Source organism: Salvelinus sp. IW2-2015, linkage group LG15 (assembly GCF_002910315.2).
Source record: "Salvelinus sp. IW2-2015 linkage group LG15, ASM291031v2, whole genome shotgun sequence".
NCBI classification, from domain to species: domain Eukaryota; kingdom Metazoa; phylum Chordata; class Actinopteri; order Salmoniformes; family Salmonidae; genus Salvelinus; species Salvelinus sp. IW2-2015.
In genome coordinates, this window is record NC_036855.1 from 8,153,003 (window position 1) to 8,179,852 (window position 26,850).

The following is a 26,850-nucleotide window of genomic DNA, read 5'->3' on the forward strand; positions in this document are numbered from 1 at the left end:
TGGGTAAAGTGTTATAAAATGTAATGTCATGTAATATTTTAAATTGTGTATATAACTTCCTTAATGTTGCTGGACCCCAGGAGGAGTATCTGCTGCCTTGGCAGCAGCTAATGGGGATCGTTAATAAATACAAAAATACAAATACAACATTTAGAGAATGTTCTCAGAGTGCTATTTAATTATCTTCAAATAATTTATTAAAAAATGATCAGAACGTTAATAAAACTTCCCAGGAAAACTTTCAAGAAACCATAGTAAAACGTTCTCGGAAACTCCCTGCAACCTAAAAATGAAAGTTCCCATAARAGGCTACATTTTTACTTTCGTTCTCAGAACGTTTAAAAAACATTCTGTTTTATCGATCAGGAAACGTATGGCTTCGTTCCCAGAACCAATGAGAATCCGAAAATGTACGTTCCCACAACTTCCAATTAACCAAATGTGCTAGTTTGGTTGTGTTTCAAATCAGCAGGTAATAATAATAACAATAATAATAAATATATTAATAATTTATACATTTGGAGATATTAATCATTTATAGATTTGGTGGGATACTTCTGACAAAATGCGTCTTATTGAAAAGACTAGGCTCCCCCTCCTCTCCCCTGAAACTAAACTAAAATAACAGTAGGCCTACATTTAATTTATAAACTGGGTAGTTCGAGTCCTGAATGCTGGTTGACTGACAGCCGTGGTATATCAGGGGTATGACAAAACACTTATTTGTATTGCTCTAATTACATTGGTAAACAGTTTATAATAGCGATAAGGCACCTCGGGGGTTTGTGAGAATCCGCGTTGCGTCGTGCAAAGAACAGCCTTCAGMCGTGGTATATTGGCCATATACCACACCCACTCAAGCCTTATTGCTTAATTATTGCCTATGTTGGTTGGTTTGTTTGATATAAGCGGGTGGAAAATAATTTCCTCCTGAAAACAATAAACTATTCTATTCTAGATTAAAAGCTGAATATAATAGAGTAGAATTGAATAGTACAACTACCTCTTTCAGATTTCTTGACCACCGATAGGATATAATGCCAGATATAATGGGTGAAGCTCGTGTCGTGGTTTTACTCGGTACTCGCTTGGCTGGGCCTGCGCGTGAGCTAGCACGCGCCAAGCGAGAAGAGGGAGAGGGAGAGGGAGAGGGAGAGGGAGGGAGCGAACTAACATCGGCGGCAGCAAGCCATCAGCCCCGTAATCGAGAAAGAAAAGAAAAGAGAAGTTACGCAAGAAAAAATTGCTGTAATGTTCTCACCTGCTGGGCTACATTTGGTAAATTAAGTCCACCAGAGGCTCAGGTGACAGAGGAGACCGTTTGGGAACTCCGTAGGAACAAAACAACAAAAGCAAAAATACGGGATTTAACACAGGCAGTGACAATAAAACAACACTCCCTGACAAGTGGTCTGTTAGCTGCCGAAAGAGCAGGCAGGACAAGGAAAAGGGAAATAAATACGTCATCTGCTTCTCCCTTAAGGTATTTAAACGTTATTTTCAAAACATCAATTCTCACTGAACTTTAAATTCATGAAACAATGAAGACTTAGCCAGAACTCATCAAGTGTCTCTGTAGTAGCTAATGTTAGTTAGCTAGTGAGTGGTGTTCGCTAGCTACAGTAGCGTTTTGCTAGCGACTAACGTTAGCTAAGCTAGCTAGCTAATTTACGCTAGCTGACTAAACGTGTTGTTTTCCAATAAACTTTTGGTGGTGTTTTTAATAACCCGAACAGTGAGGGAGTGCTTCAAGACTAGAGGGGGAGGGCAGGTTCCCTTCTTGACATATTCCCCTCTACACATTTCCTTAAAATGATAGCTGCGGAGGTCAGTGTTGAGGACACGGGCTCTGTCTCGGCAGGGGTGGCAGGCGGCGGAGGCCTTGAGACGGCCCATTTTCCGTTTTATCCCAACCAGACCAGAGTGCGGGTCACTGATTTTGGCCAGCGATCAGCACCAAACTCCCGCTACCAGTCGAAAACCTCACCGGACGCCCTCCCTGATATGAGTATGATTTACCCCGTATCTGGAGGAGATATTACCGGACCAGTCCTGTCCGCTACAGGGAGTGGTGGTGGTGGACACGCAATTTGTCAAGGAACAAGCTCAGGGACCATTGGCGGTGTGTGCTACTCCCCCACCTCAGAGGGGCCCGGCAGCCGGATATCACCCACCTCGGCGTGTCCAGACGGGCCCAGTGTCTTCCCCCCACTACCACCACCACCTCTGCTGCCCGCAGGCTACGGGGGACTCGGCACTGTGGATGAAAGCGACATGCAGGATGGACCAGAATACGAGGAAGAGGAGGTGGTCTTCCCGCTCTCAGCGCCGCCCACTAACCAGTAAGGACTTTTCATATTCACTCAAATTGTTCTATTGTTCATTGACACCTAGCTAACAATCTAAAAGAGGGTTTTATTGAAACGTCCTGGGTATATTTCCTTCCTGCTGCAGCCACCACCAGTGCTCAAGTATCTATTCAACGTATTGACTACTGCAGTTTTTAACATGCCCCAAATGACAGGTAGGCAGTCAAATTGAAGGAGGGGGTTCAGGCTGTTGATCATCAATCTAGCCATGTAGTGAATAATGCATGAACCTGTCCTGAAAACAATTTCCATATCTCATACTGTAGAGAAATATTTGCATACCTACAGGTTAGATTATTCTCCCAACTCAGCCAGTTTGTTTGTATGCAATTATGAATGCAATATATAGTACCAGTCAAAAGTTTGGACACCTACTCATTCAAGGGGTTTTTCTTTATTTTTACTATTTTCTACATTTTAGAATAATAGTGAAGACATCAAAACTATGGAATCCGGTAGTAATCAAAAAAGTGTTAAACAAATCAAACTATATTTGAGATTCTTCAGTAGCGAGCCATGATGACAGCTTTGCACACGCTTGGCATTCTCTCAACCAGCTTCACCTGGAATTCATTTCAATAAACAGGTGTGCCTTGTTAATTTGTGGAATTTCTTTACTTAATGCGTTTGAGCCAGTCAGTTGTGTTGTGACCAGATACAGTAGGGTTGGTATACAGAAGATGGCCCTGTTTGGTAAAAGACCAAGGCCATATCATGGCAAGAACAGCTCAAATAAGCAAAAAGAAACAACAGTCCAATGTAAGACATGAAGGTCAGTCAATCTGGAAAATTTTCAAGGACTTTGAAAGTTTCTTCAAATGCAATTGCAAAAACCATCAAGCGCTATGATGAAACTGGCTCTTATGAGGACTGCCACAGGAAAGGAAGACCCAGAGTTACCTTTGCTGAAGAGGATAAGTTCATTAGTTACCAGCCTCAGAAATTGCAGCCCAAATAAATGCTTCAGAGTTAAAGCAACAGACATATCTCAACATGATCTGTGCAGGAGGAGACTGAATCGGGCCTTCATGGTCAAATTGCTGCAGAGAAACCTCTACTAAAGGACACCAATAAGAAGATGCGTACTTGGGCCAATAAACATGAGCAATGGACATTAGACGGGGGAAATCTGTCCTTTGATCGGATGAGTCCAAATTTGTCTTTAGGAGACGCAGAGTAGATGAACGGGTGATCTCCGCATGTTTGGTTCCCACCATGAAGCATGGAGGAGGAGGGGTGATGGTGTGGGGGTGCTTTTCTGGTGACACTGTCAGTGATTTATTTAGAATTCAAGGCACACTTAACCAGTATGGCTACCACAGCATTTTGCAGTGGTACGCCGTCCCATCTGGTTTGGGCTTAGTGGGACTATCATTTGTTTTTCAACAGGACAATGACACCTCCAGGCTGTGTAAGAGCTATTTGACCAAGAAGGAGAGTGATGGAGTGCTGCATCAGATGACCTGGCCTCCACAATCACCCGACCTCAACCCAATTGAGATGGTTTTGGATGAGTTGGACCGCGGAGTGAAGGAAAAGCAGCCAACAAGTGCTCAGCATATGTGGGAACTCCTTCAAGACTGTTGGAAAAGCMTTCCAGGTGAAGCCAGTTGAGAGAATGCTAAGTGTGCAAAGCTGTCATCAAGGCATAGGGTGGCTACTTTGAATAATCTCAAATAGAAAATATAGTTTGGTTTAACACTTTTTTTGATTACTACATGATTCCATATGTGTTATTTCATAGTTTTGATGTCTTCACTTTTCTACAATGTAGAAAATAGTACAAATAAAGAAACCCTTGAGTAGGTGTGTCTGAACTTTTGACTGGTACTGTAATTCCCAGAATCATTGTAATGCGGCAGGTGTAGCAAATTTGAAATCTATCCAGCACTTGTCAATAAATGTTTTTATATTAATTGTTCTGGCCACAAATTAGAGTTTTCTTTTTTAACCACACAATCATGTGGTCATAACCATATTCAATGGAAATGTTTTCTCGTGGAATAATAATTCCTCTCACATCCTGCTCCTGAGTAAGGGTAGCCAATGTCTGCTGCTGCAGGCTTTTGTGTCAGTGTTGCTGCAGTAGGACTATCCATTGTGGGAGATTAAACATATTGGGTTTCCCTACACAATCATATTAGCCTATATCTTTGTTGTGTGTGTGTGGCACTCGTTTTTGTCAGTCTCATTAGTGAAGTGCTGAGCTTTATCATTTCTGGCCTCACGCTGTGAGATATGGAAATAACTGGGGCTGGAGTGTGAAATCAGCTCTTATTTTAGGAGTTACATATCTCCCTGTCAGATTGGCCAGCTTTTAGCTGAAAAAATAAATGTTGAGCTCAATGAGTCAGTGGATTCTCCTCTGGTTTCCTTTACATCCCTTTCTGCCGGGGCACCAGGCAGTAGCAAAGATGTAATGAAGGGGACTGATTTAAATTCCCCCCCCTTGTTTTCCACAATGGCTAGGTTTCCATCCAATTGGTGACAGATTTTCATGCACTTATTCTAAAATCGGCATAAAGAAAACATGCACTTTCCCACCAGTGGGGTATTTCCACCAAACTGACTTGTTGCGGATATAAAGCATTGCACGACAATTTAGTGCATAGAAGGTACTTTTTTTGCGTAAGTTATGTCCTGAATAAAAATCTAAAGTTCAAWGTGTTTCCATTGCATTTTCAACACTACCTATTTTAGTTTTGTCACAAACTGTTGCGTTAAATAGCATATATGCACTCTGGTCTTGGCACATACGTTCTATCCATCAGCTCTCAAATAGTGCCGGTAGGCTAGCCTACATCAGGAATTATTATGAATAAGAGCGAGAATTTTGATTTGTCAAATGGCAGCCGATCATCATGTCACCAAAATAATTTCCTCTATTGGAAAGGAGCATCATGCTCATCGCTGTGGACTTTCACCACCCTGTGAAGTGACTCGTAACTTATTTTATCTTTAGTGGGAGGACCTGACAACATATCTTCACGTGACTCCAAGTTTACCTTCATATGATGGTTATTATATCAATATTTGAGGATTAAGGCATTCCCAACACCATTTCTCGCCTAATTTACAAAAAGATCCCACCATGTTGAAGGAAAACATTCTGTCGACATTTTATGAAATTGTACGGACATTTCTTGTTTCCATCAGCCCAGTCTTTTTTTAATACGTCAGATATATATAGTGCAACCGATTTTTATTATTTTTATTATAATATTTTTTGGGACTAAATATTTTGTTGTGCGACCAGGAGTTTTATTTTGGGAGTACTGTGAGACTAGGAAGGAAAAGCTCAGATTTTATAATTGTTGTAATAAGGCTTTGCTGTACCCTTTAAAACATTTTTCTTTAAACTTTTTTCTCCGAGTGCACTAGAAAAAAAAAAAGAAGTGCAGATTCAATAGCGGCACAGTAGCACCATTACTACAGCGAAAACAGCTTGCATCTAGCGCAACGATCTGACCCATATTACTGGTGCAACATTTTTATCTTCCTATAGAGGATCGCCAGGAACACATTTTATATTCATAAACCATGTGTGCTGTTCTAAAACTACTCGCGTGTTAACTGTTTGTTTATACTTTGTTCAGTCATGTTACCTCATTGGCTGGCTAGCTAACAACCTGGTACATTTACCAGCATATGCAAACATTTGGGGGCACAAAGAAAGCAAAAGGGATAGCTTGTTCTTCCGGAGATCAATGATCATAGACATGAATATAAAATGCGTTCCCATCACAAACCTGACATTTAAGTGTTTTCTATGTAATGTATCTCAATAGGAAAATAGTTATTTTTACATAATGTAGGAACCTAATATTCCACAAATGACTTGTTAATATAAATACCTGTCATAGAAATGACTAATTTACCTTTCCTAATAAACTAATGTATTTCAAATCAAAGTTTATTTGTCAGGTGTGCCGAATACAACAGGTGTAGTAGACCTTACAGTGAAATTCTTCCTTACAGGCCCTAACCAACAGTGCAAATTTTAAGTAAAAAAAAATGGTATTAGGTGAACAATAGAAGTAAATAAAAAAACAGTGAAAGTTAACAGCGAGGCTATATACAGGCACCGGTTAGTCGGGCTAATTGAGGTAGTATGTACATGTAGGTATGGTTTAAAGTGACTATGCATATATAAACAGAGTAGTAGCAGCAGTGTAAAAGAGGGGTTGGGGACACACACGCATGATACAAATAGTCTGGGTAGCCATTTGATTACCTGTTCAGGAGTCTTATGGCTTGGGGGTAAAAGCTGTTGAGAAGTTTTTTGGTCCTAGATTTGGTGCTCTGGTACCGCTTGCCATGCAGTAGTAGAGAGAACAGTCTATGGCTGGGGTCTTTGACAATTTTTAGGGCCTTCCTCTGACACCGCCTGGTGTAGAGGTCCTGGATGGCAGGCAGCTTAGCCCCAGTGATGTACTATTTACAGTTATATATTAGTTTCTAGGGTACAGCTTGCTTCAAAAGTAACTAATTGATATAGGCCCAATAAAGCCTGTATCTCAATTTTTTTTTAAATTTAAATATGTATTTTCTGGTGCTCCTAACTTTTATTTGGAGCCCTGGTCAGGTAATTAATCTACATGACATGGTTGGATGGAAACCTGGGTAGTGAGGTGTTTGTTTATTTATTTAACCAGCCACTCATCAGTCCACTACACTGACTCAATGTGAGACATTTCACACGACTGGAGTCTGATGAAACACAAGTTCCTCTTCTTTAGCTGGTATTATGTATCTTAATGTGGTGTGTGTGTTGGTTGAGCTGCGGTGACCTGGCTGCTGCAAACTAGCATGTGGTGTGAGGTACTGTGCCAGTGGTTACAAATTACCCCACCTCATCTTATCATGTATAACACAGTGCGTTGCAATTCAACTTCAAATACCAGAGCAAAATAGTTTCATATCAAGTAATTTTTCTTATTGAGTGATTTATATTTATTTTCAATGAAGCCTAACACTACAGATCCACTACCTAGCGAAAGATAGCAGTTTCATCATCACTTTTCATTGATACATTATAGTTGAGGCCCTAACACATTTTAACTAATGCTTTAATTCGCTAATTGGAATGCACACACCATCTACACACAAGTCCATAGGCGACTCTTTACAATGTCACACTCAGAGCTGCACACCCTTACTTCCCTGGGAGCCTAATGGACCACAGTGTAATTGCGAGGACTCCACCMTTGCTATGAAATGATGACCCAATTAAGATGCGGGTCTCCTCCGCATGTGGCAGTGATCCACTGTGACAGAGGGTTGTCGACTGGAGCCTTGGCAGGGTGACTGTCTGAAGCAGTGGTGCCGTCCCATGGATGATACGTAGTCTGATTCTAAAGGCAGTCAGTCAAGTACACGGTGCATAGCCCAAGAGTCAGTGAACTTAACAGTTTTGGTGAGGTTAAATCAACCCATTGTGTGGTGTCTTAAACACATTGTAAAACTCATGTAGGCTAGGCCTTAATAGCCTACATTTCTACCGGTATTGGTGGTGATGGGTAAATACAAGGCCTGGCCTACTTCACTGGAGAATGTCTTGCTAAAATGTTATCATAGAAGGTCACTTCTGAGGTGACCTGGTATTTGCAGCATAGGTTCATCATCCCTGGAGACTGTCAGAAGCTATAGTCTTTAGTTCTCATGTTCATTTAGAGGTGCTTAACTTAGCACTTTGTAGAATGCCATGGAGAGGGAGAGCAACGCAACCAGCAGCAGACTCATTCACGCCTCTGTACAACAAAGGCTCATTCATAAACAATGGCGGCAGCGGTGGGATCAATGTTTCACACTAACAACTGCATAACGAAGATGTCAGAAGGCCTAATGTCGCTCACCCCACCTCGGAGAACGCGCCCGCCCAGTGCCTGAGCCAAAACAAACAGGTACCTCGAAGATTAGAGAGATTTAGTCAATACCCCCCCCCCCCCCCCCCCCAAAAAAAACCCACCAGATAAGCAGTTGGTCATGAAAATGTCTCTTGCTGAAGTGCTAATTGAGCACCCACGCTCCCTAATTGCCTTTTGAAACTTGTCACTGGTGGAATTCCTAATGGCACAAGGATCAAGTTACATACCTATCCCCTTGCTGAGACTTATCTTTAGAGCCAAATACTACAGTCCTTTTTATAACAATACACACTTTACATTTTTTTTTTAAAGTCTCAGTAATTACACAGATTTGCTGAGTGGTGATCCCAACAATTAGAATTAGCTTGGGCCTATAAGAACCTTATTAATGTAGCCTAATTTCCTTGGCCTAAGCTTTTGAAATTGCTGCAATGCGCAACGCTGAAATGCCACAAGACGGCACTCTAAAACTAAATGCCGTAAAACTAAATGGTGGTTGACAGTCCTCTCGGTTGTAGCTACATTCTTAGGTTTTTGTCGTCTTACAAACTAAATGCATACATCAGTGCAATAATGGTAACGTTCATATTTGGTCAAACACTGTGCATTGATAAGGCATGCAGTTTCCATACATTTTCTGCATGTTGTGCAATGTCCTGTCATGCCCCTCCATACCCACACTGGCCTGCCTTTTCTCTCCTGCATCCTGTTTTCAAGACTTCTGAGCTTCTCATTGTGGCCGCCACAGGATCTTCAGGCATTCTACAATAGTTTGGGATTACATTTTTTATCATTCCTTTTCAGAACTTTTACTCAATTGTCACAGAACAAACACATTTAGCTACTGAATATTTTACCTAACTATGACTAATCAAACGTATGACTACACTGAAACACTTCCTCTGTTTGAGTTTGAGAGCGATAGAACAACCCTCAGGGTGTTCTTCCCTCATTAGCCCATTGTCAATTAAATCAGATGGGACATGATTACTAGTCATTTTTGGAGGAGCAAAGCTCTTGGAACTCTAATGTCCCACTGATTTTAAATGGGTCAAAAGCTCTGGGTAGGTTTGAGTTATTCCAGGGAACCTGATTGGCAACCATAAGGTTGTATATTTGTTTCCCGTGTGGGCACTGTGATGGATATGGGGCAACATTCAGACTGGGCTCTAAAGACTTCGCCCTCCACCAGTGTCAATTAGTGACAATTATGCCAACGTATGTTGTGTGGATTAATGAGAGTAAAAAACAAATGTCCCTTGCTGGAAGTTGATAGTTGACTGGGCGGTGTGTTCAAGAATGGACTATACTGCTTGATATGATCCGGATGACTGTGTGATCACCCTCTCCATAGGCAATGTGAGCAAGACCTTTAAACAGGTCAATATTCACAAGGTTGCGGGGCCAGACAGATTACCAGGAAGTGTACTCTGAGCATGCGCGGACCAACTGGCAAGTGTCTTCACTGACATTTTCAACCTCTCCCTGACAAAGTCTGTAATAACCACATGTTTCAAGCAGACCACCATAGTCCCTGTGCCCAATAAAGCAAAGATGACCTGCCTAAATGACGACCGCACCGTAGCACTCATGTCGGTAGCCATGAAGTGCTTTGAAAGGCTGGTCAGGACTCACATCAACACCTTCATCCCGGAAAACCTAGACCCACTCCAATTCGCATACCGCACTCCACACTGCCCTTTCCCACCTGGACAAAAGGAACACCTACAGTGGGGAGAACAAGTATTTGATACACTGCCGATTTTGCAGGTTTTCCTACTTACAAAGCATGTAGAGGTCTGTAATTTTTATCACAGGTACACTTCAACTGTGAGAGACGGAATCTAAAACAAAAATCCAGAAAATCACAATGTATGATTTTTAAGTAATTAATTTGCATTTTATTGCATGACATAAGTATTTGATCACCTACCAACCAGTAAGAATTCCGGCTCTCACAGACCTGTTAGTTTTTCTTTAAGAAGCCCTCCTGTTCTCCACTCATTACCTGTATTAACTGCACCTGTTTGAACTCGTTACCTGTATAAAAGACACCTGTCCACCCACTCAATCAAACAGACGCCAACCTCTCCACAATGGCCAAAACCAGAGAGCTGTGTAAGCATATCAGGGATAAAATTGTAGACCTGCACAAGGCTGGGATGGGCTACAGGACAATAGGTAAGCAGCTTGGTGAGAAGCAACAACTGTTTGCGCAATTATTAGAAAATGGAAGAATTCAAGATGACGGTCAATCACCCTCGGTCTGGGCTCCATGCAAGATCTCACCTCGTGGTTATCAATGATCATGAGGAAGGTGAGGGTTCAGCCAGAACTACACGGCAGGCCTGGTCAATGACCTGAAGAGAGCTGGGACCACAGTCTCAAAGAAAACCATTAGTAACACACTACGCCGTCATGGATTAAAGCCTGCAGCGCACGCAAGTCCCCTGCTCAAGCCAGCGCATGTCCAGCCCGTCTGAAGTTTGCCAATGACCATCTGGATGATCCAGAGGAGGATTGGAGAAGTCATTGGTCTGATGAGACAAAATAGAGCTTTTTGGTCTAACTCCACTCGCTGTGTTTGGAGAAGAAGAAGGATGAGTACAACCCAAGAACCACCACCCGAACCGGTGAAGCTTGGAGGTGGAAACATCATTCTTTGGGGATGCTTTTCTGCAAAGGGGACAGGACGACTGCACCGTATTGAGGGGAGGATGGATGGGGCCATGCATCGCGAGATCTTGGCCAACAACCTCCTTCCCTCAGTAAGAGCGTTGAAGATAGTCGTGGCTGGGTCTTCCAGCATGATAACGACCCGAAACACACAGCCAGGGCAACTAAGGAGTGGCTCCGTAAGAAGCATCTCAAGTCCTGGAGTGGCCTAGCCAGTCTCCAGACCTGAACCCAATAGAAAATCTTTGGAGGGAGCTGAAAGTCTGTATTGCCCAGCGACAGCCCCCAAACCTGAAGGATCTGGAGAAGGTCTGTTTGGAGGAGTGGGCCAAAATCCCTGCTGCAGTGTGTGCAAACCTGGTCAAGAACTCTCTCACAGTTGAAGTGTACCTATGATAAAAAAATTACAGACCTCTACATGCTTTGTAAGTAGGAAAACCTGCAAAATCGGCAGTGTATCAAATACTTGTTCTCCCCACTGTATATGAAAATGCTGTTCATTGACTACAGTTCAGCGTTCAACACCATCGTGCCCACAAAGATCATCACTAWGCTAAGGACCCTGGGACTAAACACCTCCCTCTGCAACTGGATCCTGTACTTCCTGATGGGCCACCCCCAGTTGGTAAGGGTAGGCAACACATCTGCCACACTGATCCTCAACACTGGGGCACCTCGGCTGCGTGTTTAGTCACCTATATTCCCTGTTCACCCACGACTGCGTGGCCAAGCACGACTCCAACACCATCGTTAAGTTTGCTGAAGACACATCAGTGGTAGGCCTGATCACCGACAAAGATGAGGTAGCCTATAGGGAGGAGGTCACACTGCCAGGACAACAACTTCTCCCTCAATGTGAACAAGACAAAGGAGCTGATTGTGGACTACAGGAAAAGGAGGGCTGAACAGGCCCCCATTCTCATCAACGGGGCTGCGGTGGATCAGGTTGAGAGCCTCAAGTTCCTTGGTGTCCACATCACCAACAAACTATCATTGTCCTAACACACCAAGACAGTTGTGAAGAGGGCACAACACTGTTTCCCCCTCAGGAGACTGAAAAGATTTGGCATGGTTCCCCCAAAAAGTTCTACAGCTGCACCATCAAGAGCATCCTGACCGGTTGCATCACTGCCTGGTATGGCAACTGCTCGGCATCCGACCGTAAGGCGCTACAGCGTAGAGGTCGACCGATTTAAGTATGATTTTTCAATACCGATATTGGAGGACCAAAAAAGGCCGATACCGATTTAATCAGCAGATTTTATTTTTTAATATTTGTAATAATGACAATTACAACAATACTGAATTAACACTTATTTTAAGTTAATATAATACAGTCGTGGCCAAAAGTTGAGTGACACATATTAATTTCCACAAAGTTTGCTGCTTCAGTGTTTAGATATTTTTGTCAATGTTACTATGGAATACTGAAGTATAATTACAAGCAATTCAGAAGTGTCAAAGGCTTTTATTGACAATTACATGAAGTTGATGCAAAGAGTCAATATTTGCAGTGTTGACCCTTTTTCAAGACCTCTGCAAGCTGCCCTGGCATGCTGTCAATTAACTTCTGGGCCACATCCTGACTGATGGCAGCCCATTCTCACATAATCAATGCTTGGAGTTTGTCAGAATTTGTGGGTTTTTGTTTGTCCACCCGCCTCTTGAGGATTGATCACAAGTTCCCAATGGGATTAAGGTCTGGGGAGTTTCCTGGCCATGGACCCAAAAGATCAATGTTTTGTTCCCCGAGCCACTTAGTTATCACTTTTGCCTTATGGCAAGGTGCTCCATCATGCTGGAAAAGGCATTGTTCGTCACCAAACTGTTCCTGGATGGTTGGGAGAAGTTGCTCTCGGAGGATGTGTTGGTACCATCCTTTATTTATGGCTGTGTTCTTAGGCAAAATTGTGAGTGAGCCCATTCCCTTGGCTGAGAAGTAACCCCACACATGAATGGTGTCAGGATGCTTTACTGTTGGCATGACACAGGACTGATGGTAGCGCTCACCTTATCTTCTCCTGACAAGCTTTTGTCCGGATGCCCCAAACAATCAGAAAGAGGATTCATCAGAGAAAATGACTTTACCCCAGTCCTCAGCAGTCCAATCCCTGTACCTTTTGCAGAATATCAGTCTACCCTGATGTTTTTTCCTGGAGAGAAGTGGCTTCTTTGCTGCCCTTCTTGACACCAGGCCATCCTCCAAAATTCTTTGCCTCACTGTACGTGCAGATGCACTCACACCTGCCTGCTGCCATTCCTGAGCAAGCTGTGTACTGGTGGTGCCCCGATCCCGCAGCTGAATCAACTTTAGAAAACGGTCCTTGCGCTTGCTGGACTTTCTTGGGCACCCTGAAGCCGCCTTCACAACAATTGAACCGCTCTCCTTGAAGTTCTTGATGATCCGATAAATGGTTGATTTAGGTGCAATCTTACTGGCAGCAATATCCTTGTCTGTGAAGACCTTTTTGTGCAAAGCAATGATGACGGCACGTGTTTCCTTGCAAGTAACATGGTTGACAGAGGAAGAACAATGATTCCAAGCACCACCCTCCTTTTGAAGCTTCCAGTCTGTTATTCGAATTCAATCAGCATGACAGAGTGAGCTCCGTCCTCGTCAACACTCACACCTGTGTTAACGAGAGAATCACTGACATGTCAGCTGGTCCTTTTGTGGCAGGGCTGAAATGCAGTGGAAATGTTTTTGGGGGATTCAGTTCATTTGCATGGCAAAKAGGGACTTTGCAATTAATTACAATTTATCTGATCACTCTTCATAACATTCTGGAGTATATGCAAATTGCCATCATACAAACTGAGGCAGCAGACTTTGACAAATATAAATTCACATTCTCAACTTTTGGCCACAACTGTACATCAATAAAATCAATTTAGTCAAATAATGAAACATGTTCAATTTGTTTTAAATAATGCAAAAACAAAGTGTTGGAGAAGAAAGTAAAAGTGCAATATGTGCCATGTAAAAAAAGAAAAAAAAGCTAACTTTTAAGTTCCTTGCTCCGAACATATGAAAGCTGGTGGTTCCTTTTAACATGAGTCTTCAATATTCCCAGGTAAGAAGTTTTAGGTTGTATTTATTATAGGACTATTTCTCTACACCATTTGTATTTCATATACCTTTGATTATTGGCTGTTCTAATAGGTACTTTAGTATTGCCAGCCTAATCTCGGGAGTTGATGGGCTTGAAGTCATAAACAGCGCAATGCTTGAAGCACAGCGAAGAGCGGCTGGCAAATGCAGGAAAGTGCTGTTTGAATTAATGCTTACGAGCCTGCTGCTGCCTACCACCGCTCAGTCAGACTGCTCTATCAAATCATAGACGTATAATATAATAACACACAGAAATACAAGCCTTAGGTCATTAATATGGTCAAATCCGGAAACTATCATTTCAAAAACAGAACGTTTATACTTTCAGTGAAATACGGAACCGTTACGTATTTTATTGAACGGGTGGCATCCCTAAGTCTAAATATTGCTGTTACATTGCACAACCAATGTTATGTCATAATTATGTACAATTCTGGCAAATTAATTACGGTCTTTGTTAGGAAGAAATGGTCTTCACACAGTTCGCAACGAGCCAGGCGGCCCAAACTGCTGCATATACACCCTGACTCTGCTTGCACAGAACGCAAGACAAGTGGCACAATTTCTCTAGTTAATTTATTTTAATGTTAGCAGGCAATATTTACTAAATATGCATGTTTAATATATACTTGTGTATTGATTTTAGCCTGTCTAGGACTGGCGTTCCGCTAGCGGAACCCCTCGCCAATGAAATTGCAGGGCGCCAAATACAAATCAACAGAAATCGCATAAATCAAATTAGGCACCATTTTTAAAGATAAAATTCATTCTCGTTAATCCAGCCACAGTGTCTGATTTCAAAAATGCTTTACAGCGAAAGCTCCACAAACGATTGTTAGGTCACCACCAAGTCACAGAGAAACCCAGCCATTTTTCCCGCCAAAGAGAGGAGTCACAAAAAGCACAAAATGAGAGAAAAATGAATCACTAACCTTTGATCTTCATCAGATGATACTCATAGGACTTCATGTCACACAATATTTATATCCAAAAATCTCATTTTACATTGGCGTTCAGTAGTTCCAAAACATGCAGTGAATTTGCAGAGAGCCACATGAAGTTACAGAAATACTCATTATAAATGTTGATGAAAATATATGTGTTATACATGGAAATATAGATAAATCTTCTCCTTAATGCAACCTCTGTGTCAGATTTCAAAAAAACTTTACTGAAAAAGCATAATCTGAGTACGGCGCTCAGAGCCCAAAACAGCCAAAATAAATATCTGCCATGTTGCGCCGTCAACATTAGTCTGAAATAGCATTATAAATATTCACTTACCTTTGATCTTCATCAGAATGCACTCCCAGGAATCCCAGTTCGACAAATGTTTAATTTGTTCCATGAAGTCCATCAATTATGTCCAAATAGCTTCTTTTGTTAGGGCTTTTGGTAAACAAATCCAAATGCGTGTTCAGGTCCAGTCGGACAAAAAGTTCCAAAAGTTATATTACAGGTCAAAGAAACTTCTCAAACTAAGTATAGAATCAATCTTTAGGATGTTTTTATCATAAATGTTCAATAATGTTCCAACCGGAGAATTCCATTGTCTGTAGAAAAGCAATGGAACGAGAGCTACCTCATGTGAAATGCGTGTGACTGAGAACGAGGCTGCTGCCAGACCCCTTAGTCAAAGACCTCTCATCCGGCCCCCCTTCACGGTAGAAGCCTGAAACAATGTTCTAAAGATGGTTGACATCTAGTGGAAACCTTAGGAAGTGCAAAATAACCTATATCCCACTGTATTTGATAGGGGCTGAGTTCAAAAACTACAAACCTCAGATTTCCCACTTCCTGTTTGGATTTTTTCTCAGGTTTTTGCCTGCCATATGAGTTATGTTATACTGAGACATCATTCAAACAGTTTTAGAAACTTCAGTGTCTTCTATTCAATACTAAATAATAATATGCATATATTAGCATCTGGGACTGAGTAGGAGGCAGTTTACCTTGGGCACGCTATTCATACAAAAGTGAAAATGCTGCCCCCTATCCCAAAGAAGTTTTAAGAAAGGCATTGATGTTTATGGTTAAGTACACATTGGTGCAACGACAGTGCTTTTCGCGAATGCACTTGTTAAATCACACCTTTGGCAAAGTAGGCTGTGATTCAATGATAAATTAACAGGCAACGCAGGACAAGCTAGATAAGTAGACATGGTTGTTGATATTACTAGTTTAACTAGTGATTATGGTAAGATTTTTTATTTTTTTATAAGATAAGTTTAATGCTAGCTAGCACCTTACCGTGGTGGCTCCTTGCTGCACTCGCATAACAGGTAGTCAGCCTGCCACACAGTCTCCTCGTGGAGTGCAATGTAATCGGCCATAATCAGTGTCCAAAAATGCAGATTACCGATTGTTATGAAAACTTGAAATCGGCCCTAATTAATCGGTCGACCTCTACTACAGAGGGTAGTGCATACGGCCCAGTACATCACTGGAGCCAAATTTCCTGCCATTTACAAATTTCCTGCCATCTTTGCTTGTTTACTATTTTATTTTTATTTACCTAGGCAAGTCAATGATTTGATGCGGTCAAGACGGGCACTCTACTTCCATGCCACACACAGGCCCCTACTCCTCTCGGCCCCCCCCCCCCCCACCCTTGTGCTGCACTTTGCTTGTTTCAGCAGATCGGCTCTCGAGTTGCAGGAGAAATTCTCCATTGAAGTTTACCCACCCCCCTCCAGTTTTTTCTTCTTCTTTAAAACACATGCATTTCAACTATCCATATTTATATATATATATATATATATATCAAAAATATCACAAATAATTTCAAATGCCCATCCCTAGTGTGCGTCAAACGAGTCCGTGTGCCGTCACTCTCGCTCTGACTGAGGGTAACAAGCTGTGACATTCCATGTGTGAAGAAAAATAGAGCATTTTCACAGCTGCTCCCTTTTTCCCCACTGTGGAAAGTAAAAACAAACAAATTGGTTTTAGACAAGTTGAAGGGTCTGGTTAGTGCATAAATCCATGCAGTGTTTTGAAGCTGTGGCGTTTTGTACATTTACCTAAATAATCCTGGGGTTTGTAACCAATACGGAATTTCGGGGTGAGTGTGTTTTGAACCATGCACACCGCTAGCTTCAGGTGTGGTTGTATGTAAGCCGTTCACATAAGCACCCAGAGGTCATGGGATTATGTGTGTTGCCATGCAACCTCACTCGTGTGATACCACTCCTTACCCCCACTGCCCCACTTCTCATTAAACCTATAGGCTGCGTGCTCATGATGCGGGGCTTTATTTTAGGCTCCAGAGAGCGAGGGAAATGGAGAGAGATTCATCCTTTCTGCTTGGCTTGAAGATGCAGACGGACTCAGCCTCCTCATCCTGTAAGACAAACCTCTTCGCTCAATGTTTAGACGATTAAAAAATACTGGACAACTGATCAGAATATTTTTTTTAATCACTTAGCAACTCTTCCAGCATTATGTGAGGTCCATTCCACTAGCCCTCTTCCTCCTTTGGTTGCTGCTTACTGACCCTAGAGTGCGGAGATTACTTTATCTGGGCAGCAGGTTCATAGCGAGGGAAATGGAGAGAGATTCATCCTTTCTGCTTGGCTTGAAGATGCAGACGGACTCAGCCTCCTCATCCTGTAATAGCATGGCACAGATGGATTTAGAGTTGTGTTTGCATTGCTTTCTGCACCGGAGCACTCGGACCCTAGTCACTCCAACTCGGCAGCAGAACAATCAGCATCAGTGGAGCGGGAACTCCTTGTGAGAGAGCGGGACAGACCAGGAGATGCAGCAGAGAGCGAACTCCGCGTAAGTGTGGCACCTAGCCATCCAGCCCTCCTTACTTTCCTAACAGGCTGGTAGGACAGGAGACGGAGGTGGATGATGCTCCATCTCTTTTCTCTCTCTTTGTTATTCATCTCTACCAGACAGAGTAAGGTTTTTGGAATTACCCTTACCTTATTCCCCTAAATATATTTTTGTAAGGCTTTGCTTTTTGTTTGGGTGAGTTAATGCTATGATTCTATATTTCATTGATCGATTGTTGGAATCCACATTAATTGGATCCATTGATGTAGCAAATGTACCCTAGGTTCTCCTCCTGCACTTACAACTTGATGCCCCTTTGAGTTTTTCTACATTATCTCATTTGAATATGGCTCCAAATATCACATTTTTGTTTTTAGAAAATTGCACATGAAAACCTTTTATTTTACGTTGGAATAAAGCAAACTCCCAACTCAAATTGATGACCACTAAAGAAAACCGTTGATTGAGGAAGTTTAATATAAATTGAAATAAGCATGTTAGAGATTGGATGATAAACCAAATATTATTGACACTGACCATATTGATCACTTACCACAGGCATTTTGCCCAGCTCTAGGCTATATGTTTGCTGGACCTTGTGGGCACCAGTTAAGGAGGACAATCCCATCCGTGCGGGGAAAGCGTGATTGGCTTGTTTCCCATCATGACCGCTGGCAGCTCAGCTGAGGCGCATCGCTAATCTGAAGTGGTGCAGTTTCATTACTTGTTGACGCTGATGAGGAGTGACTTGACGTCTTCTGAGATGTTTTAGCATGGTGGCATCCATTGTGAGAGGAGGAAGGGGGAAAAACAGGAGAGGGAATGCACACGAGAACTAGAGCCAGAGAGAAATGGTAATTCCTCAATCGAACATCAACAAGCTGAGTCTGCCCTCTCAGCCCTAGAGATGTAGCCCTTGGAAATCGAGAGGTCCCTGTCCCTCTCGCCCTCCACGCCATCCGTCCAGGGCTAACCAGAGGTCATGTCCTGAATGCTCAAACACAGATGCATTTCTGATTCATCAATTTGATTTGAGGAGCCCGGCGAAAGGGAAAAGACAGTACATGGTATATAGCTAGGCTATTGGCTTGTTTCCCTTGGTACAATTTGAGGGTTCAAGCTGCGAAATGCTTTCCCAAAAATAATTTTGAAACCTGTTCCTTCAAAGTGGCTATTTTGAACTACAAATAATATCATTGTGTAAGTCCATCTGTAGAGGAATCTCACATTGGTCCTGCCAAATAATATTTTCAGTGAGTAGTCTAGCCTAATGAAATCGGGTAGCCTAAATGCTACAGTGTTTTTACATGGCCATATTTGATGTGAAAATATAAGCTAGGTCAGTCTACACCTAAAACATTTAGCCAGAGGTGAACCTTGATGTGCCAAAGCTGCATGCGACTAGACACCTTCTCAGTAGCTCCGAGGGAGGTAGTTTTTTATGAAAAATGACAGTTCTCAGCCTGTAGCCTCCTGTGGCAGAAACCCTTCCACAGGTTGTCAGTCCAAATGGAACACTCTGAATGTTCTGAAAATTGCTATTGTGAACGTCAGTACCCTGGGAATCTAATGCAATAGTCTGTTTTATATAGATTTCAGAAATACTTTTGAGAGAATTGCAGGGTTTCAGCTTGTTCATATTGCCCTGAATACTCTTGCACATTGGTTTCATAGGTGAAAACTGTTCTTGTATTCTTCACTCAGCTAATTGAGGAAAAAAAAAACATTTTGTATTGGTTAATCCTCTCAGGATACACTGTAGCGTACTGGCTATGTGCGATACACACTGACTCAAACGGAGGATTTAAATAATTTGCTTGCTATGCTTCCTTCCCGAAACTGTCAAGACACGTCATTACAGCAGCCACTAACTCTGTCTGCCCGCACTATGCTGTGTGTGACAGCTCTCTGTGGGTTTCAGATAGGAGCCTCCCATCTAGTGCTCAACACTAAATCTACCCAACTCTCTTTCTCATGAGTGGTGTGAATTTCTGACTTTGCATTAAATGTGGCATATGCAGCTGGCACGAGTGAAAAAGAGACACTCTTTTTCACTTGTGCCAGCTGCATATGTCACATGCTGGAAATGGAGGCCCTCTTCTAACATGTTGTTGAAGTGGAGGAGCCTCTGTTGCCTGCTGTCATGTGATGTACCTGGGCTTCCTGTGAGAAAGGGGTACCTAGACTCTGCGACAAGAGTGCCTGCTTCCACTGTCAGTTTTATTGTTGACAAGTTTAGTTTGTTCTTTTAGTGCACAGTATGCAGGATACAGAGCAGCCTTATTTTAGGCTCTTTTTTTTTTTTAAGAGTAGTGCTTAAGGGTTAAACTAGTAGCTGCCAGTAGGAACAGCCAGTGCAGAGCTTCACTGTGCTGCTCTTGATTCATGCACTGACACAACGAGGCATTCCTCAGGCTGATAAAACCAGCGTGTCCTATCGCTGCTGTTGTGGTTGATATTCATACCCCATTCATCACAACACCCTGGCTAACCCCGGCCTCCCCCAAAACGTGCTAAAGTACACCTATATAAAAAAATAAGCTTGTACATTAGTGAGGACTGCGTTGTCATAGGGTGTAACAATTTCTTAATTTTGTTAAAACATTGCTTAGTTTCCATGCTTTTGTTGCTTTGAAAGTAACTGTATGCAGTAGCTTAAGTAACTTTTAGCTGGTTACTGCACATAGGTCGGTGGAATATTTATAGACGTTTTTAATTTTAAGGATGGGAAATGGAAAGTGTTTCTACGAACTCATCTCTCACTGAATAAACTTACGCACGCAAGCGTTTTCAGATGTGGTGGGAGTGGAACACTTATGACGGGTGTTGCAATGAAAAATATGAAGCATCGGTCTAACACTATAAAAAGGAACACTGAAATTATTCAATGATAATCTAATATTTGCAAGAGTTGCACTTTTAGAATGTATGCAAGATAATTTGCCCAAAAAACATTCACACCGTGGACCCTAGGCTAATCAGCCATCTCTTTCTACTCACACATCCACCATCAGACACCATCGTGACTATAACAGCTATACAGACAGTTCTGATCTAAGGCAATTAAATTCTCTCCAGTGCAGCTACAGTGTAGTTTAGCAAACCTGGACGTCTGTCCAAGCCACAGCTGGCCAGTACAGCTCCGCTCAGGAAGAAAGACACACAGCCTGGGGGAGTTTCACTGTAGGAACCCACCTGCCTTAGCATTAACACTCCACTCCCTGTGAATCTGCACAGCAGCACTGAGTTTACTGTGGACCTTTTTATAGAGCAGTCCTTTGACCCTATCCTCACTGGAAGGTTTAATAAGGAGGTCAGTCCATGCACAGCTCTCGCTCTGCTTCCTCCGGATGGAACCCCCACTGTCTTCTGGCCTGTAAAGTATGATGGTGAGAGGATGCTCTGTGCACATATCTCATGGTGCAGGTAATGCGTGTGTTGGCAAGCCGTGTGGTGTTCCCTTTTCAGGCGTGACCAACAGTGGAGATGGAGAGGAAAAAATCCTGGAGCTGTTCCATCTTTAGTGGAATCACAACCCCGGTTGTGCTGATATTATTTGACCCCGAGCTACAAAGCAGACTGTGTGCGTAGGCAAACACCAAATGACTCACCCCTGGATCAGACTCTTTCCTCTGCTGTTATTGTGTTGTCGTTGTTTCAGATTGAGACGGGCAGGATATTTGCTCTATGCAAATGTTTGAATAATATGGCTCTCTATACACTAGGAAAGATGCATTTGAAATGAGAATGATCATGAATCAATTTCAGCTGTTTCAGAGTTTGAAATTACAGTAGGCTTAGGCCTGCTTAGACACTTGATAAACCCCATCTTTTCAATATATACACCTTTTAGCATCTTTCCAACATCTGCCTAAACTAAGTCGGCAAACCTGACAGTAGAGTGAGTTCTCTCACTCTCCCTCCCTCCGACACCTGCCTCGTTCCCTCGGCTGTTTGGACCATCTCATTAATGAAGACCTGAACGTCCAATTCAACAGCAATACTGTTGGTTCAGGCCAACATTTATCTTCCACCCCACCATTTGTAGGCATTGTACTATAGTCAGTCTCCATGCTGACAGATGTCTCCATGCCCCTATATACATGACGGGGTACCAGTACGAGTTGAGGTAGATATGTACATATAGGTAGAGGTAAAGTGACTAAGCAACAGGATAGATAATAAACAGTAGCAGCAGACTATGTGATGAGTCAAAGGAGTTAGTGCAAAAAGGGTCAATACAGATATTAACTATTTAGCAGTCAATCATATGCTCACTTCTCACATCTGTCTACCGTAATCTCTCCATCAAACAAAACCTTCAGCCTGCCAGTCTCTTAACCCCCTCCCAGGAGCTCCACTGGCCCTTTCCCCGTCCACAGCACACATACCCCCACACCAGACTTCATCGCTCTCATTATCTTTTTTTACAATAGCATACCCCTGCTCCTCTAAACCAGATGGGAGCCCTTAAAGTCTTGTTTTTGAAAATAACTGTGACAACTCATTCATCTCACCCCCCCGTTCTGAGGCGTTAGCCCAAAATCTGGGCCAACGTGTAAATGTTTCACCCATCTGGCGGGAACGTTAAGTCGGTGACCTGCTGAAACTTTAACCAGTGGAAGAAAAGCTTCTGTTTGACTAAAAAAGCAGCCTGCTTTTAATGGTGCGGCTGAAGCTTAAAAAGCTTTTGTCGTTTACGCTCCGTTCCGCTCCGTTCCACTCCTCTCGCCTGTTTTAGTGGCTGCTCTATATAGGTAGAATAGAGGGTGAAATCTTGGTGCAGTTTCTTACTAGCTTAATATTTCAGAAGATGTCAATGTAATGTTATGCTCACACTCGCTGTTGACTTGAGAATTGACCCTAGAGTCCTAGACACTTTCTCAAACTCAGTGGTGTCTTTTTAAACGCATAACATGAATAGTGGTGATCCCTCCTTGTTTTGGCTAGCATAGTTTGCTGGCATTTTAGTCTTATCTAGTTGTATGTAGACTAGACAAGAGCATTCTATCAAGTCCAAGGGCAAGGCCGTATACTACGATCTCTGCGAGACCAAGAACCCCAAAACAAAGCCTAGTCCCAAGTCAAGACTAACATAACAGACCCAGTCTAGTACAGGGTTATTTTGAGCAGCAGGCTAGGCCTATTTGTTTGCCTTGAATCAGTCACAAATAATCCCTGTGTGGTTGTTAGGGTTTTATGAATGAGGGTTAGTAAAGAAGAAATGGTCTAATTTATTAAACTCTTTGATTCAGACGTTTTTTTAGGAGACATGGATGAATGAGTGTTAACCACTGAATGATTACTAATGATGGACCAACGAGTAAAAGGTTAATTGAATATGTGACTCCATTGAGTCTGTGTGTGGGAGCGAATGACTAACAAACTGAGAATGGTTTGAGATGTTGGGAACTGAAAGAGTTCATGTGACTGAATGGAATAGCCTAAGATAATGATAGATGGGGTGAACAATGGAGTGGGTGTTTGGATGAATGTGGTAAGTCAATTTATGAATGACACTGCAGCACAGTTAATCATAAATTCAGTGATTTTATTTATTATTCATATTGTTTTACAAAGTGAACCCAATTTGAACTTGCACAGCTATTAGGCTGATTTATTTTTGCATCACAAAAGTGTTACACTTTTTAAAATCAAAAACAAAAGTGTATTTGAATCACATTCTGGCTAATGTCACGCTGTGCAACAAGCCTACATAAAGACTGTTTGTGTGTTACTGTGCGTATGTCCCTCCCCCCTCGAGTTCTCTCAGGTGGTATGCTTCATAGAACACAGCCTTAGTGTTGACAATGTCTCCCAGAGAGAGAAAAAAAGTGTAATATTGAGAGCTGAATACAGAGGACAAAATGGTGTACATGTAGGCCTAGGTATCCAAGGTTGTCGATGTCCGTCCCTCCCTCCCTTTGTTTTAGGTGGTACCATGGGAAGCTGGACCGGACCATTGCTGAGGAGCGGTTGCGGCAGGCCAAGACCCCTGGCAGCTACCTCATCAGGGAGAGTGACCGCCGGCCCGGCTCCTTTGTCCTGTCCTTCCTCAGCTTGACCAGCGTGGTCAACCACTTCAGGTCAGTCAAAGCATGCGCGTGCACACACGGAGTTTATTAATTCACAATGTATAAGTCATGACGCAGGTCAATCGCACAGACGCAGAAGTATGTCTCCATGACCTGCATATCGTGGGCTACAAACCTTTTTTTGTAGTCCCATGGTTCTTAAACTTTTTCAGCTCGAGACCCAAACAAGAAATGAACCGCTATCCTGTGACCTATCTCTGTGGGTTACAGATGCTATGAATACTGCACAGACCACCGAGTCTAAGTTTATAGCCTTAGCCACCATGTCTCTAACAGCCTGCATCACAGAGCAGAACAGAAAGTGAGCCAATGCAGATGTTAGACATAACATTCAGGATCCCATTGCTGGCTCCTTTGGGGCAAGTGCGTGGGTGAAGGTGAGACTTGTCTTTGACAGAGGGGTGCGTGGGTGGATGGCCCGGCAACCATGTTTCCGATTACCAGCAGGCAGGACATTACCTCCACCCCCCCATTACCTTTTGGGGCTCAGGTAGCCTAGTGGTTAGAGCGTTGGTCCTGTAACCGAAAGGATGCTGGATTGAGTTCTCGAGCTGACAAGGTAAAAATCTGTTCTGCCCCTGAACAAGGTAGTTAACCCGCTGTTCCCCGGTAGGCTATCATTGTAAATAAGAACTTGTTCTTAACAGACTTGCCTAGTTAAATAAAACTGTAAAAAAAAAAAATCCATACCCTCATCTTGGTATTGGGTCTCCATCAGACATTAGCCCCTGACGACACTACCCACTCGCATCTACTGAAATGTGGAGAAGTAATGACCTTTTCACAGCACTCCTGGTGTGTGAAGTTTTCTGGGTTTCTCCAGTGCTTTGGATGGCTTTCTGAGGCTGTGAGTAGATGTTAGTCAGAACATGCATGCAGCCATCCACAAATGGCAGTTCTGTCTGCCCTATCTAGGCTCTGTGTCCACAATACTGTAGGGTCCTTTTGTAGCTCAGTTGGTAGAGCATAGCACTTGTAACGCCAGGGTAGTGGGTTAAATTCCCGGGACGACTCATACGTAAAATGTATGCAAGTCGCTTTTGATAAAAGCGTTTGCTAAATGGCATATTATTTATTAATACCTTCAGGGTGTGTGCACTGTACATTCAACTGTATTCATTCCAGTGAGTTCGATATATCTGTCGATAAGGCCCGGCCTGCATTCATGACATCAACCCCGCCTGGATCAGATCAACACCAAGCATTTCAATAGACGATTGATTAACGTATGGGGAAATGATGACATCTCATTCACATCATTTCTTTAGAGACATGATAGCATTGATGCTGGAAACCCTTGTGGAATGGTATTAGGAAGGCAAGGTTAAACAATAGCCTAACCTTGTGAAGATGTCCTTGAATGGTGTCTAATCTACTGTACATTAGTCAGACAGAGATTTGCTCAACAGATGGGCTGCGACTGAAGGATTATTCTGGGCTCCCCACTGTTAGCTGGCTCGCCAAGACTTTAATCATGCCATTGTCATCATTACTGGAGTAATTTCACACCAGACTATAATCAGTTGAGTCATGATAGTTTAATGCATCTGTTCTCCTTTTTGTTTCATAGATCCCAGGGCAACTGGGCCTAATTTTAGCACTGTGCTGATCTGCTCTTGTACTTTTTGATGGTTTGAGTATAATTTGTGGAAAGTGTAGCCTAGTTATTTCTGCTGATTTGAATTGTTCAAACTGTCAATTTAATTTAGGCCTTTGTTTTCATACTTCATTTTTTCTGCACATTTTGCTTAGCGAATCAATTTGATATTGTGCTCTGTATCTGTGCATGTTTACAGGATAATCGCCATGTGTGGAGACTATTACATTGGCGGGCGCCGGTTCTCGTCCCTGTCGGACCTGATTGGTTATTACAGCTATGTGTCTTGCCTGCTGAAAGGTGAAAAGCTGCTATCACCTGTGGCTCCCCCAGAGGTAAGATTCCATTACGCTCAAGAGTAGAAACGGAGGTTAGACTATTTTTCCCCCCCTACATACTCAATTACAGTGCCTTCAAAGTGTTCACACCCCGTGACTTAACATTTAGTTGTTATAGGCCAGATTTAAAATGTATTAAATGTAGTTTCTTTTGGTCACTGGCCTACACAACACCCAATAATGTCAAAGTAGAATTATGTTTTTAGAAATATTTACGTAAGTGTCTTGGGTCAATCACTTTTCAACCTCTTTGTTATGGCAAGCCTAAATAAGTTCAGGAGTAAAAATTTGCATAACTTAAATAAGTTGACTCGTTCTGTGTGCAATAGTGTTCAACATTTTATTTTTGACTACCTCATCTCTCTACCCCACACATGCAATTATCTGTAAGGTTGAGCAAGGAATTTCAAACAGATTCAACCCCAAAGACCAGGGAGGTTTTCCAATGCCTCGCAAAAAAGGGCACCTATTGGTAACCTAACAGTTGTGGCTACTTCACGTGGTGTATTGTTTCTCTAACTTCTTGCCCTTTGTGCTGTTGTCTGTAACCAATTATGTTTGTACCATGTTTTGTGTTGCTACCATGTTGTGTTGCTACCATGCTGGGTTGTCATGTGTTGCTTCCATGCTATGTTGTTGTCTTAGGTCTCTCTTTATGTAGTGTTGTCTCTCGTCGTGATGTGTTTTTGTCTTGTTTTTTTAAATCCCAGCCCCCGTCCCCGCAGGAGGCCTTTTGGTAGGCCGTCATTGTAAATAAGAATTTGTTCTTAACTCACTAGCCTAGTTAAATAAAGGTAAAGATTTAAAAAGCAGACATTGAATATCCCTTTGAGCATGGTGAAGTTATTAATTACACTTCGGATGAGCTATCAATACACCCAGTCACTACAAAGATACAAGCGTCCTTCCTAACTCAGTTGCCGGAGAGTTATGAAACCGCTCAGGGATTTCACCATGAGGCCAATGGTGACTTTAAAACAGAGTTTAATGGCTGTGATAGGAGAACTGAGGAT

At 42.5% G+C, this 26,850-nt stretch overlaps 1 protein-coding gene across 2 annotated transcripts in view; it reads left to right on the forward strand.

Annotated features, from left to right (window-relative positions):
- The first annotated feature begins 1,132 nt into the window (after positions 1 to 1,132).
- Positions 1,133 to 26,850, forward strand: part of LOC111973711 (ras GTPase-activating protein 1) — a 43,484-nt gene continuing 17,766 nt past the window's right edge. Inside the window, exons 1-3 of one of the 2 annotated variants that reach the window (XM_024001094.2) lie at positions 1,133 to 2,342; positions 23,741 to 23,893; positions 25,699 to 25,834. In XM_024001094.2, coding sequence (XP_023856862.1) covers positions 1,813 to 2,342; positions 23,741 to 23,893; positions 25,699 to 25,834 — 819 coding nt within the window. In that variant the 5' untranslated portion in view covers positions 1,133 to 1,812. Of the gene's footprint in view, positions 2,343 to 17,663; positions 17,808 to 23,740; positions 23,894 to 25,698; positions 25,835 to 26,850 lie in introns of those variants that run through there. The other variant, XM_024001096.2, reaches the window with a different exon arrangement.